This window comes from Bison bison, unplaced genomic scaffold (assembly GCF_000754665.1).
Source record: "Bison bison bison isolate TAMUID 2011002044 unplaced genomic scaffold, Bison_UMD1.0 scf7180017864181, whole genome shotgun sequence".
NCBI lineage: Eukaryota > Metazoa > Chordata > Mammalia > Artiodactyla > Bovidae > Bison > Bison bison.
This window is the reverse complement of record NW_011494753.1, coordinates 8,105,112-8,118,307: the sequence shown is the minus strand read 5'-3', so window position 1 is coordinate 8,118,307 and position 13,196 is coordinate 8,105,112. Positions and strand designations below refer to the sequence as shown.

Here is a 13,196-nt window from a genome sequence, read left to right as displayed (position 1 = left end):
GAATCAGAGCATGGCTATATCTGACCATGGATGTGGGCAGTGCTAAGGAAGAAAGAGCAAAAAGACTTTAGGGTTCCAATCTCAGCTAGCAGATTTTCCTACCGTCCTCAGAGGAGTGGTCCATGTCTCCCTAACAGTAATGTGGGTGAGGGAAAGTTAAAAGGACCCTGGGCTCTTTCCTTATCCGAGGCCCTCAAATGACACCGCAAAGCGTTTCCTTCTAGGAGCTTAAAGCTTTAAAGGACAATGGGGCTCAATGTAGACTTCAGAAAGATGGAGACAGTGAGATGAGACGGGGGTAGGTAAGTGGGGGTGAAGGGATGCGCCCAGCCAGAGAAAACTAAACAGGACGGTCAAGGCCAGGGACTTTGGGAGCCTGAGAAGGCCTGGATCTTCCAGAATGATGTCCAAGTAGGCCACAGCCCTCTAAGAAGCCCGAGGGGCTCGTCTGAAAATCTAGAGCATCTGTGGAGTTCTCACTGTCCTGGGGAGGAGAGACAGTCCTCGAAGGAATCCGGCCCCCAAAGTGGGCTTTCTCTGACCTTAGAAAACCACAAACCCTCACGGAATGAAGCAAAACACGTTTAGGGGTGGAAGGGCCAGAGGCAACGTAGGTGTTCTTACAAACGTCGGGGGATGTTGGTAAGGGTAAAGGGAGGCCCCCAACTGGAGAAACTGCAATCATCATCGGAATACGGGGAGGGGGCAATACGCGGCCCGTAAGCAGCAGACTGAAGAGGCCGGGAGCAGAAGCAGCGGCCAGCGGCGCCCCTGGCTTGGGGGATGACGGCCTGGGGCGCGGCCGCGGGGGGGAGGGGGTTGGAAACCATCGCGGACCCGGGGCCGCGAAGAGCGCAGCCCTGCTAGGCCTCGGGGGTCCGGACACACCCACCGCCGCGGCCGCAGCCCGGCTTACCTGCTCCTCCTCCGGGGTCAGCTCCGGCGCCATGTCGGGCTGGGGCGCGGTCGCGGGCTCCATCCCACCGCCGCTGCCGCCGCCCGGCGGACAGAAGTCGCCCGGGAGCGCGGGGAGCCCGGTGCGGTGGGCCTCCGCTTCCGCGTGCCCGCGCCTCAGCAGCCCGGGGCCGGCTCGCGCATGGCTGGGCCGGCGGGGCCCCGCGCCCGCGGCGGCCGCAAACGCCGCTTCTGTTTCCTTAAGAAAAAGCTCTCAGAACTGTCGCTGTCTTCTGGGCGGAAATTCTTTTTTATTTTCTTCGTTCCTTTCCTCACACTCCCCCACCTCTCCCGGAAAAAAAAAAAAAAAAAAACAGTGCAGGCGAGGAGCTAATCGGGATTTAAAAAAGGAAATGGGAAATCAAGAAGTTTCTAAACCCAGAGCAAAGGACCGCGGGGAGTAGGGGGAAATATCCCGAAGGCCACCGGCCTCCTCGGCGTCCAGCTTCGTCGGCGGCGCTCCGGCTCCAGCAGAACGCGACGGAGGCGTCCTCGGGGATGCGGGGCCCTGCGACCTGCGCCGCGGCCTCTCAGCCCCGTTCCTCAAAAGCCGCGGTGGCGGGAGGGAGGGAGAGAAGGAGGGAGCGAGGGAAAGGCGCCCCCCTCCCGGCTCACTGCCAGCGCTGCGGCCGCACTGCGCCCGCCCGAGCCCCCCGCGGCTCCATTGAGAAACTGAGCGTCTCATTCACAAACTGGCGACGCGGAGGGCCCGGCCGAGCGCCGACGCCGTCCGGGAGGGGGAGACAGAGAGGAGCCCAGGGGCGGGGGCTGCGGAGCGCGAGGAGGGGGACGCGAAGAGGGGGCGGGGGCGGGGAGAGGCCGGCGCGGGGAGCGGAGACCCAGAGGAACCGGGGCGGGGGAGGGGCTTCGGGGACTTGTGCAGCGCGCGGAGCGAGAAAAAGGAAGAAAAAGGGTGTGAGTTTCGAGAGGTTAAGCTCCGTGGAGGAGGAAGAAAAATACAAGTGTTTGAAAACTAGCTGCCATAGGCACCTGGACTGAGGTTGCTGCTATTACTTCCTTGTGAGGAATCCACAGTCGTTACCCACTTCCACGTCACTTGCTGACTGGAAGACCCCTGGAAAGGTTGCTTACGAAGTCCAGGGTCCGCAGGTAGAAGAAACAGATCCTATTAGCTAGCTGCTCGCAGCCCTAGCTCGCTCTCACTCCTTGCCACCGGTATCCGGTAATCCATTATCCGCGTGGTTAAATTTAGTGCTTCAAAAGAAACACCATTCAATTTCGAACCCCTTGCAGGAATCACGCAGTGTATGCAAGCGTTTGATTTTCATGAAGGCGAGAGCAGCAAAGAGCTTGGGGAAGGTCTTGGGTGTCAGTTTGGGAATAGAGAGGGCACTGGGAAGGCAGGACTGGGTCTAGTATGTTTTTGCATCATTCCAGACCAAAAATACTCTGAAAGGGATGCAGCTAACAAGTAGTGCCACAGCTAGTGCCAAGGGCAGAGGGCTGGAGAGGTCACAGAGGCCAACAGGAGGGGTCCTCAGACAACAGAGGAAGATGCTCTGAGTTCTGATGCTCCTTCTGGAACTTAAAAAGTAACCTCTGGTGGGACTTCCCTGGTGGTCCAGTGGTCCAACGCAGGAGACCTTGGACATTGGACTCCAGACTTGGTCAGGGAACTAAGACCCCACATGCTGCAAGGCAATGGAGCCCGTAGACAACAACTACTGAAACCCACCCGCCCTAGAGCCTGAGCTCTGCCGTAAGAGAAGCTACCACAATGTGAAGCCCTCAGGCCACAACTAGAGAGGAGCCCCCGCTGGAGGCAGCTAGAGAAAGACTGCCTGCTGCAAAGAAGACGTAGCACAGCCTAAATAAATATTTTTTAAAAATAAGTTAAAAGTAACCGCTGACCTCACCTTATTTCTACATCATTGCAATAGAAACTTCAGGCTGCCTTTGATTAGAGAAGAAACCCCTGGTGGTTGGATTTGTTTCTGTCTCAGATGGAAATGGCAACCCACTCCAGTGTTCTTGCCTGGAGAATCCCAGGGACGGGGGAGCCTGGTGGGCTGCCGTCTATGGGGTCGCACAGAGTCAGACACGACTGAAGCGACTTAGCAGCAGCAGCAGATGTTTGGACCAGTAAGGATGACTCCAGGTTGAGTTCATTACCCCATGAAGAAGTTCGTTTCAGTGTTGTAACCGGATGCTCCTCTGGAGGACTATTTAATAAGTATTTTATATGCCTGGCACTGAGTCTGCCCTAGGGTTACAACCATGAACAAGACAGTGGTCTCTTCCACATGTAAGGAATGGAACATCGTAAGCTATGTTAGTAAGTGAGAAAAAAGCAAGACCCAAATAGTGGGTATATCATGCTGTCACTTGTATAAAGAAAGAAATGAATATGTATTTGTAAATTTATTTATACACCGAAAAGGTTTGAGGGGATACGCAAGAAAGAGAGCAGTGGTGGTCTCCCAGAGGGGAACTGGGATTCTTGGGAACAGAAGGGAAGAGGGAGACTTTCCCCTATATGATCAATTATACATTTTAAGTTTCTTTTAAGAACTTTTTAGTGATGTATAATATATATACATAAAGGTGAAAATATGTGTACAGCATGATTTTTGTAAACTGAACACACCCATGTAACCAGCACAGAGATCAAGAAATTCCCAACTTGTCAAAGTCCTCCTATGTCCCCTCCCGGTCACTACTTGAGTTACCACTATTTTGACTTCTAACAACATTGTGTGTGTGTTTAAATTTTGCACATGTATGTATAACCTTTTCCAAAAAAATTTTTTTAATAGTAACTTAAATATGGTTGTTATCCCAAAGCAGGCAAATGGCTCTAGGGCTAAGCTGGAGTAGGAAATGGCAAACCTGAGTAGCACAAATCACCGAGTGGAAGTAGAAGAGATTGAAGTTTCTCAACCCACTATTTTCACTTGTTTTTGCCAATGACCCTCAGGATACCAGGAATTGGTGCAACACAGCTAATTAATTAGTATTGAACTCAAACTTGAACCCTAGCATTCTGACTCCTCATGCAGGTATCTGGTGACAGAAATTTTAAAAGGGGGAGGTTGAACTGAGTGAGCTAGGAGAGAGAGATCAGCAGAGTTTTCAGAAGCACAGCTGTGTGTGTGGGCGTGTGGGTGTGTAAGGGAACAGTTTTCTGGAACTGTTGCCTATCACAGTCCAAACAGGATAATGTTTGGAAGTTTCTGAGCAGAGACGTAAGGAACAGAACCAAGTGCAAGGCAGCTGGCTGGATTTGCTCTAAGTGCGAAATCTTTGGAGAATCAGAGTACAAAGCCTTGCCTTGAACTGCACGCTTGAGCTAACAAAATCAAGTGCAATACTGTCTTTCTGTTCACTCAAATCTTAGAAACTACAAAACGATTTGTAATACAAAAGATTGGAAACAATGTAATGGCCCATCAATAAGATACTCAGTAAATAAATCATGATACACACATATACTGAACTAATAGTTCACATTTATTTAGCCTTACCAAGTGCCACACACTCTTCTTTTCATTCATTAATCTCACCATCACAGTATGAGGTAGCTGAAGTTTTGATCTTCCAAAAAGCATAAATATATATACATGTATGTGTGTGTGTGTATAAAGTAGATCCATATGTATTGACAAAGGCTTGGATTTTTCAGTGCTTGGCTGCAGGGCCTCAAAAGGAAGGCTAGAGGGTTGAAGGAGTATAAGCGACAGGAAAAAAAATCACAGTTTTATTAAATTAACATGAACTGAAATCTGAAAGTGGAAAATAAATTACAAAGAGGGAACCTTAGGAAGGGGAGTGTTAGGGGTTGTACATTTGTTTTTTGCTTTGAAAGCACAGGTTTCAAGTCTGTCTCTAGAAAGCTTACTCTCTCCTTCCTCCCACCTCCTTCACCAGACGAATCTGACTCATCCTTAAGGTCTCGCTCAAAAGTCACTTCCTCAGTAAGATCTTCCTTGACTACTCCCTGAACTGCTCCCTGTTACTCTCTCCTAGCACCTTCTTATTCTTTATTAGAGAGCTGATCACAATCAGTAATTATGCATGAGTTCCCATGTTCACTGGCCTCGTGTCTGCCTGCTTAGCCAGGAAGGCAGGAGCCACATCTGTCTTGCTGGCCCTGGTACCCTCAGTGCCTAGAGCCTAGTACCTAGTAGGCAGGTCCTTCATGAATATGTGTTGAATGACTGAATCAATAAGACAGCCACCTTAACACTGAGAGCTCTGTCTTACCATTTTCTCCTGCCTTTTTAAATATTTGTTTGAGTCTAGGAATAGAAGTATTTCCAAAGCTGTGATTAGAATTTTGTAAAGTTTCCCCCATAATACCTTTACTTCTAAAATCTAAAGGTTCTCTTAAATATCGCTCCAAAATATCTACTGCCTATGAAAGACATGTGTAAAAGACAGATACAGATTAAGTAAGGCCAGGGACTACCCTGGCTGTCCAGTGGTTAAGATTTTGCCTTCCAATACAGGCAGTGTGGGTTTAATCCCTGGTCAGGGAGCTAAGATTCCACATGCCTTGAGACCAAAAAGCCAAAACATAGAATAGAAGCAATATTGTAACAAATTCAATAAAGATTTTAAAAATGGTCCACATCAAAAACATAAAAAAATAACAAGGTCGTCATGCTGCTGCTGCTGCTGCTGCTAAGTCGCTTCAATCGTGTCCGACTCTGCACAACCCCATAGTCGGCTGCCCACTAGGCTCCCCTGTCCCTGGGATTCTCCAGGCAAGAACACTGGAGTGGGTTGCCATTTCCTTCTCCAATGCATGAAGGTGAAAAGAGAAAGTGAAGTTGCTCAGTCGTGTCTGACTCTTAGCGACCCCATGGACTACAGCCTACCAGGATCCTCTGTCCATGTGATTTTCCAGGCAAGAGTACTGGAGTGAGGTGCCATTGCCTTCTCTGAATAAGGTCATACTACTAACCAATATCTAGGGTAAAAATTTGTTCTCGTTTATTCATAGGCCAAATCTATAATCACTAGGATGGCCAAAGTAAGGAAGGTGAAAAATCTTGTATAGGTAACAGTTCCCCATTACCAAATACCTTAGGGTCTGGTATTTACCTATTGCTATTCTCTGCTTTTTTCTATTCTTTTCCTTTTTCTCTAAGCTAAAATATGATCTGTTTTCTTCATCACACAGTTTTCTTATCCAACACCCCTATCTACCACTCCCAGATCACGGATTTATCGGTTACTAGTCTATGTCGGATGAGATGGCTGGAAGGCATCATCAAGTCAATGTTTGAGTGAACTCTGGGAGTTGGTGATGTACAGGGAGGCCTGGTGTGCTGCAATTCATGGGGTCGCAAAGAGTCAGACACAACTGAGCGACTGAACTGAACTGAGTCTGTTACGTCTATACCTGATACCCATTGTTTAGAGTTTACCCAACAGTCTGAATTGTAATTATTTGCTTATTTGTCTGATCTCCCCCACTAGACCATGAGTTCCTTGAAGGCACCATGAGTTCCTTGAGGGCACCATGAGTTCCTTGAGGGTTCCTTAATGTCTTACTCATTGCTGTCCCTTCAGAACCTGGCATCATATATAGTTCAGAGAAGCTGGTACTCAACCAAAGTTTGCTAAAAGAATGGACCCATCCTTTTTTGCAAACAAGGTCCATGCGTTCATGCTCAGTCGCTTCAATTGAATCAGAATCTTTGTGAGCCTATGTACTGAAGCCCATCAGGCTCCTCTGTCCATGGGATTCTCCAGGCAAGAATACTGGAGTGGGTTGCCATGCCCTCCTCCAGGGTATCTTCCCAACCCAGGGATTGAACCTGCGTTTCCTGCATCTTCTGCTTGCAGGTGAGTTCTTTACCACTGAGCCACCAGGGAAGCCCTAAACAAGGTCCATTTCCTGTCAAAGAGTACCAAATAGGTTTGGTTACCTTGTATACTTAATTGCTCCTGGGAAAATATTCAATACAGGTGCAAGGTACCAATTAGTTACTTTACTCTTTGACTTACCTGTGTTAGTGGGGAGGCCAGAGAAGAATGCGTAAGGTCCATAGATAGATCTTTATTTGAGCCAGTTTCAACTTCCTTTTAAAAAGTTTTGTTAAAAGTTTTGTTAATGAAAAGCAGAACTGACAGATTTGAGTTCCATCGTTTATTTCCCAGACTGAGTGCAGAGAAAACCTGAAGGGCAAAAACAGAGGGAGAGACAGAAGACTTGAAAGACTGCCAACCCCCTCGGAGGGAGGAATGGAGGAAGTTTGCTAAAAATGTTGATGGTCTGTGCAAAGCCCCAGCCAGAAGAGCTCTCTAGGTTTCAAAATTTGCCTCTTCCAGTTCCACACTGTCCCTGAAGATGGGAAGTATGCTCCTGGGCTGGATCCAAAAGTGAGGCCTACCTCCCAGTTTCCAAGGCTGCCTCTGGGGTCATTTTTGTGCCTCATCAAAGCAGATTTTAAAAAATCAACTTTTCAAAATACTCACCATCTCGTGAAATGGATGTGAGAAACAAATGTACGCATCCTACTTTTGGGGACTCTGTCCCTTCCCTCAGTTATTTGCTGCCTGAGGCCATTTTCTTATGATTATTGGACTATAGTTGATTTATAATGTTGTGTTAGTTTCAGGTCTAAAGCAAAGTGAATCAGTGATACATATACATATATCCATTCTTTTTAGATTCTTTTCCAATATAGGCCATTACAGAGTATTGTAGTTTCCTGTGCTATACAGTAGGTCAGGAGTCCCCAGCCTTCTTGAGGAAAGGGACAGGTTTTGTGGAAGACAGTTTTTCCATGGACTAGGGGTGGGGGAGATGGTTTCGGCTTTACCCACTGCTCACCTCCTGTTGTGGAGCCTCGCTCTTAACAGGCCATGGACTGGTTAGTACCAGTCCTGCCTGGGGGTTGGGATCCCCTGCAGCAGTAGGTCCTGATTAATTATCTATTTTATATATATTAGTGTATATATTGGAGAAGGAAATGGCAACCCACTCCAGTGTTCTTGCCTGGAGAATCCTAGGGACGGGGGAGCCTGGTGGGCTGCCGTCTATGGGGTCACACAGAGTCGGACACGACTGAAACGACTTAGCAGCAGCAGCAGTGTATATATGTCAATCCCAATCTCTCAATGTACCTTCCCTCTACCCTCACCCCCTGGTAACCATAAATATATTTTCTACATCTGTAACTCTATTTGTGTTTTGTAGATAAGTTTATTTGCACTCTTTTTTTTTTTTAGATTCCACCTATAAGTAATATCATATGATATTTGTCTTTTTCTGACTTACTTCACTCAGCCTGGCAATCTCTAGGTACATCCATGTTGCTGCAGATGGTATTATTTCATTTTCTCAGGCTGAGTAATATTCCATTGTATATACGTGCCACATCTTTATCCATTACTCGTCAGTGGACATTTAGGTTGCTTCCGTGTCCTGGCTATTGTAAATAGCACTGCAGTGAACACTGGGGTACATGTATCTTTTTGAATGATGGCTTTCTCTATATACATGTCTAAGAGTAGGATTTCAGGACCATATGGTAGCTCTGTTTTTAAGTCTTTAGGTTTGTCTTTTTTCCCCTTGTTTAATCATTTTGTTTTTTTTAATCTTATTGGAGTATAGTAGTATAGTTGCTTTACAATATTGTGTTCGTTTCTGCTCTACAGCAAAGTGAATTAGCCATACACATACACATATCCCCTCTTTGGGGGATTCCCTTCTCATTGAGGTCACCACAAAGCATTGAGCAGAGTTCCCTATGTTATACAGTAGGTTCTCATTAGTTATCTATTTTATACTTAGTATCAATAGTGTATATATATATATGTGTCAGTCAGTCCAAATCTCCCAATTCATCCTATCCACCCTTTCTCCCTTGCTATCCATGTTTGTTCCCTATGTCTGTGTCTCTATTTCTTCTTTGTAAATAAGATCATCTATACCATTTTTTTCAGATTCCACATGTATTAATATATGGTATTTGTTTTTCTCTTTCTGACTTGCTTCACTGTGTTTGCCAGTCTCTATAAATGACCTAAATTCCATTCCTTTTTACGGCTGAGTAATATTCCATTATATACATGCACACATCTTTATTCATTCCTCTGTGATAGACATTTACATTGTTTCCATGTCCTCGCTATTGGAAATAGTGCTGCAATGTACATTGGGGTACATGTGTCTTCTTTTAAATATTTTTTTATTAGTTTTTGTTGCACTGGGTCTTTGTTGCTGCAGGCAGGCTTTTCCTAGTTGCAGAAGAGGGGCTACTCTCCATTGTAGCACACAAGCTTCTCATTGCTGTGGCTTCTTTTGATGTGGAGCACAGGCTCTAAGGTTTTTGAGCTTCAGTACTTTCAGCAACTGAGCTCAGTCATTGCGGCTCCCAGTCTCCAGAGCACAGGCAGCAGTTGTTCCAGGGCATGTGGGATCTTCCTGGACCAGGGATCAAACCCATGTCCCCTGCGTTGCCAGGTGGATTCTTAACCAGTAGACCACAAGCAAAGTCCAACATATATTTTTAAGCAAGCATGATCTTTTGTTTTATGCCTTCACATATGCAGGGCAGGAAAGATTGATAAGCTTTGAGCTTTTAGCCAGCGTATGACTGGTTCCTTTGGTAAGATGAGCTGATTTTTGAGTCCCACTTTGTCTTAGGCTTTTGTTATTATACTCAATCTTTACATCAAAAGAAGAACCAGATTAATTTTTAATTCTGTTTCCCCCTCCAAGAACTGAGAAGTTTGATCTTGGGCCCTGATTGATTGTGACTTACCTCCTGCTCCGTCTTCCCCGAAGAGTGTCTGCTATCTAATAACAAGGCAGACGTGAGGTGTAGAGGGGCCTGGGAGTGCTGGGAAGCTAGCAGTAGTGAAAGTGTATTAAGAACAGCCTCAGCAAGAATATACAGTGGAGAAAATACAGTCTCATCAATCCTCGGTGCTGGGAAAACTGGACAACTCCGTGGGAATGAATGAATTAGAACACTCCCTGACACCATGCACAAAAATAAACTCAGTTCAGTTCAGTCACTCAGTCATGTCCGACACTTTGTGACCCCATGGACTGCAGCATGCCAGGATTCCCTGTCCTTCACCAACTCCCGGAGCTTGCTCAAACTCATGTGCATTGAGTCAGTGATGCCATTCAACCATTTCAATAAACTCAAAATGGATTAAAGTCCTAAATGTAAGGCCAGATACTATAAAATTCTTAAAGGAAACCATAGGCAGAACACTTTCTTTTTTGACCCACCTCCTTGAGTAATAAAAATAAAAATAAACAAATGGGACCTAATTAAATTTTAAAACTTTTACACAGCAAAGGAAACCATCAACAACACAAAGAGACAACCCTCAGGAGAAAATATTTGCAAATGAAGCAACTTACAAGGGATTAATCTGTAAAATATACAAACAGCTCTTGCAGCTCAATATCAAAAAAATGAACAACCCAATTTAAAAAAATGGGTGGAAGATCTACATAGACGTTTCTCCAAAGACATACAGATAGCTAAAAAGCGCATTAGGTGTTACCTCAAACCCATCAGAATGGCCATCATCAAAAAATCTACAAACAATAAATGCTGGGAAAAGTGTGCAGAAAAGGGAACCCTCCTATACTGTTGGTGGGAATATAAACTGGTACAGCCACTATGGAGGTTCCCTCAAAAACTAAAAATAGAACTACTCTCATGTGACCCAGCAATCCTACTACTGGGCATATATCCAGAGAGAATCATAATTCAAAAAGACACATTTGGGCTTCCCTGGTGGTCCAGTGGTTAAGACTCCACCTGCTAATGCAGCGGACATTCGATCCCTGGTCCAGGGAGATCCCACATGCCATGGAGCAACTAAGCCTGTGCACCACAAATGCTGACCTGTGCTCTAGAGCCTGGGAGCTGCAACTACTGAGCCCATGCTCTGCAACGAGAAGCCACCACAGAGAGAAGCCTGTGATCACAGTGAAGAGTAAGCCCCAACTACAACTAGAGAAAGCCCAAGCGCAACAATGAAGACTCAACGCAGCCTAAAATAAATTAAATACATATATAAGTGAAAGTCACTCAGTCATGTCCGACTGTTTGTGACCCCACGGACTATACACTTCATGGAACTGAATAATGGAGTGGGTAGCTGTTCCCTCCTCCAGGGGATCTTCCCAACCCAAGGATTGAATCCAGGTCTCCCACATTGCAGGTGGATTCTTTACCAGCTGAGCCACAAGGGACGCCCAAGAATACTGGAGTGGGTAGCCTCTCCCTTTTCCAGCGGATCTTCCTGACCCAGGAATCGAACTGGGGTCTCCTGCATTGCAGATGGATTCTTTACCAGCTGAGCTTTTTATTGATTTCTCTGTTAGAAAGGAAGTCTATAGCTGGGAAGGTCATTTCTTTCCCTCCTCCAAGGTATGCAGTGTGGTTTTTGTGGCTGCCCATTTTTTTGGCCACACCAGGTGGCAAGTGCAGGATCTTAGTTTCCCCCACCAGGGATCAAGGAACTTGCACCCTCTGCAGTAGGACTTAAACACTGGACTGCCCAGGATGTCCCCTTTTATGGCTCTCCTTTTAATCACATTCACGAGTTAAATACAGTTCTTATTCTTAGAAGTCTGTAGCATATCCAACCACCTGTTAGCAGCCTACACACCTCCTCTCAATCTTCTCCCCAGGGTCACTGCCCTGGGCATGAGAGAGGGGGGAGGGGTTCCCCTCCAGACTGCATTCTCATTCCAGCTCATCATTTCATTCACTCAGCAAACATTTATTGGTGCAAGTCATAGTGCCAGGCACCAGGCACTGAAAGATGAATAAAACCAAGTCCCTGACCTCAAAGTGCTTACCATCTAATAGAGGAAGCCTGTCATAAATAACTCAACCTTGCCCAAAGAGAGGCTGGAATGTCTTGACTAACAATAATGTCTTTGTTTGCATGGGTATCTTTTGCCTCACCAGATAATCCAGTAATGTGACATGTTATCAGCCAGACCTCAGGAGCGGCTGGAGAATGAGGTCGGCCAACCAGGTCTGTATGACCAAGTTCAATAACAAACTTTGAACACCAAGGTACAGGTGAGATTCTCTGGTTGGCAATATTCCATGAGTTTTGTCACACAATTACTAGGAAATTTAAAGCTGTCCATGATGCTACTGGGAGAAGACCAGTGGGCAAGATCCTTGTTCGCAAGTTTCCTGGACTCCACTCCATGCATTTCTTCCCTTGGTTGACTTAAATGTTTCATTTCACTGTGATAAACTGTAACTGGGAGTCAAACAGTTTTCGGTGAGTGTGCTGAGTCCTTCTGGTGAATTATCAAATCAAAGGACAGTCTTGGAGACTCTCCTGACTTTGGGAAATAGATACGTAATGGAATGGGGAGGGCACAAAGACGAGAATGGCTAATTCCACCTGCAGAGGCAATGCTCCAAACAGGTATCTTGTCTACTCAACATGTAGACAGGCAGGGACTTCCCCGGGGGTCCAGTGGCTAAGACTTCATGCTCCCAACACAAGAGGCCTGGGTTTGATCCCTGGTCAGGGAACTAGACCCCACACGCCGCAACTAAAAGTTTGCATGCTACAACTCAAAAGATCCCGTGTGCTACAACTAAGACCTGGAGCAGCCAAAAACACAGATGGGTAGGTCTATTCATCAAGTGGATGAAATCAGAGCGAGGAGGGCTGGCTTGGGGGTTGGGGGGGAGAAGTATGAAACACGTGTTTGTACTAAACCATAAAGCAGCATGGCTAGAAAGGAGGCAGTAAAAGCGGCAAGGTACTCCATGAGACGAGACAGGTGTACTAAGGCCAGGCCATGAAGAAACTCGCACAGCAGGCCAAGGAGCTTCACGTGTGCACTGCAGGCCATGGGGAGTCCTTGAAGTAACATGGTCAGATTTGCATTTTTACAAAGGGTCACTCTGCCAGTTGTTGTAACAGAGACTGACTAGAGCTGAGGCGGAGGTGGGGAAGACTGGTGGCAGGAAACCCAGGTGAGAGACGCTGGTAGTGCTGCAGCAGAGAAATGATGAAGACTTGAATTAAGGCCTGACTACTGACGAGTCACTCTCCCACTCATTTCAAACTCAGCTTGTCCCAAACTGACCTCATTATCCTTCAGCCCCGGAGTCCCTCCCAGTCATGTTCTTCCTGAAATGCTTGTCCTTGTTAATAGCATTTAGGCACCCAAGTTAGGAACTTAAGAATCATTCTGATGATTCCTGTCCATTTCTCTTTTTTTTTCTTAATGTCTTTATGCATAATTTATGGCAAGA

At 46.2% G+C, this 13,196-nt stretch overlaps 1 protein-coding gene across 1 annotated transcript in view; it reads right to left on the bottom strand.

Moving 5' to 3' along the window:
- The window catches only part of PTPN9 (protein tyrosine phosphatase, non-receptor type 9), a 71,004-nt gene extending 69,316 nt beyond the window's left edge, over window positions 1-1,688 (bottom strand). Inside the window, exon 1 of the mRNA XM_010843320.1 lies at window positions 917-1,688. Within this exon, the coding sequence (XP_010841622.1) occupies window positions 917-979 (63 nt within the window). The 5' untranslated portion in view covers window positions 980-1,688. The remainder of the gene's footprint in view (window positions 1-916) is intronic.
- Between the last annotated feature and the right edge of the window lie 11,508 nt (window positions 1,689-13,196).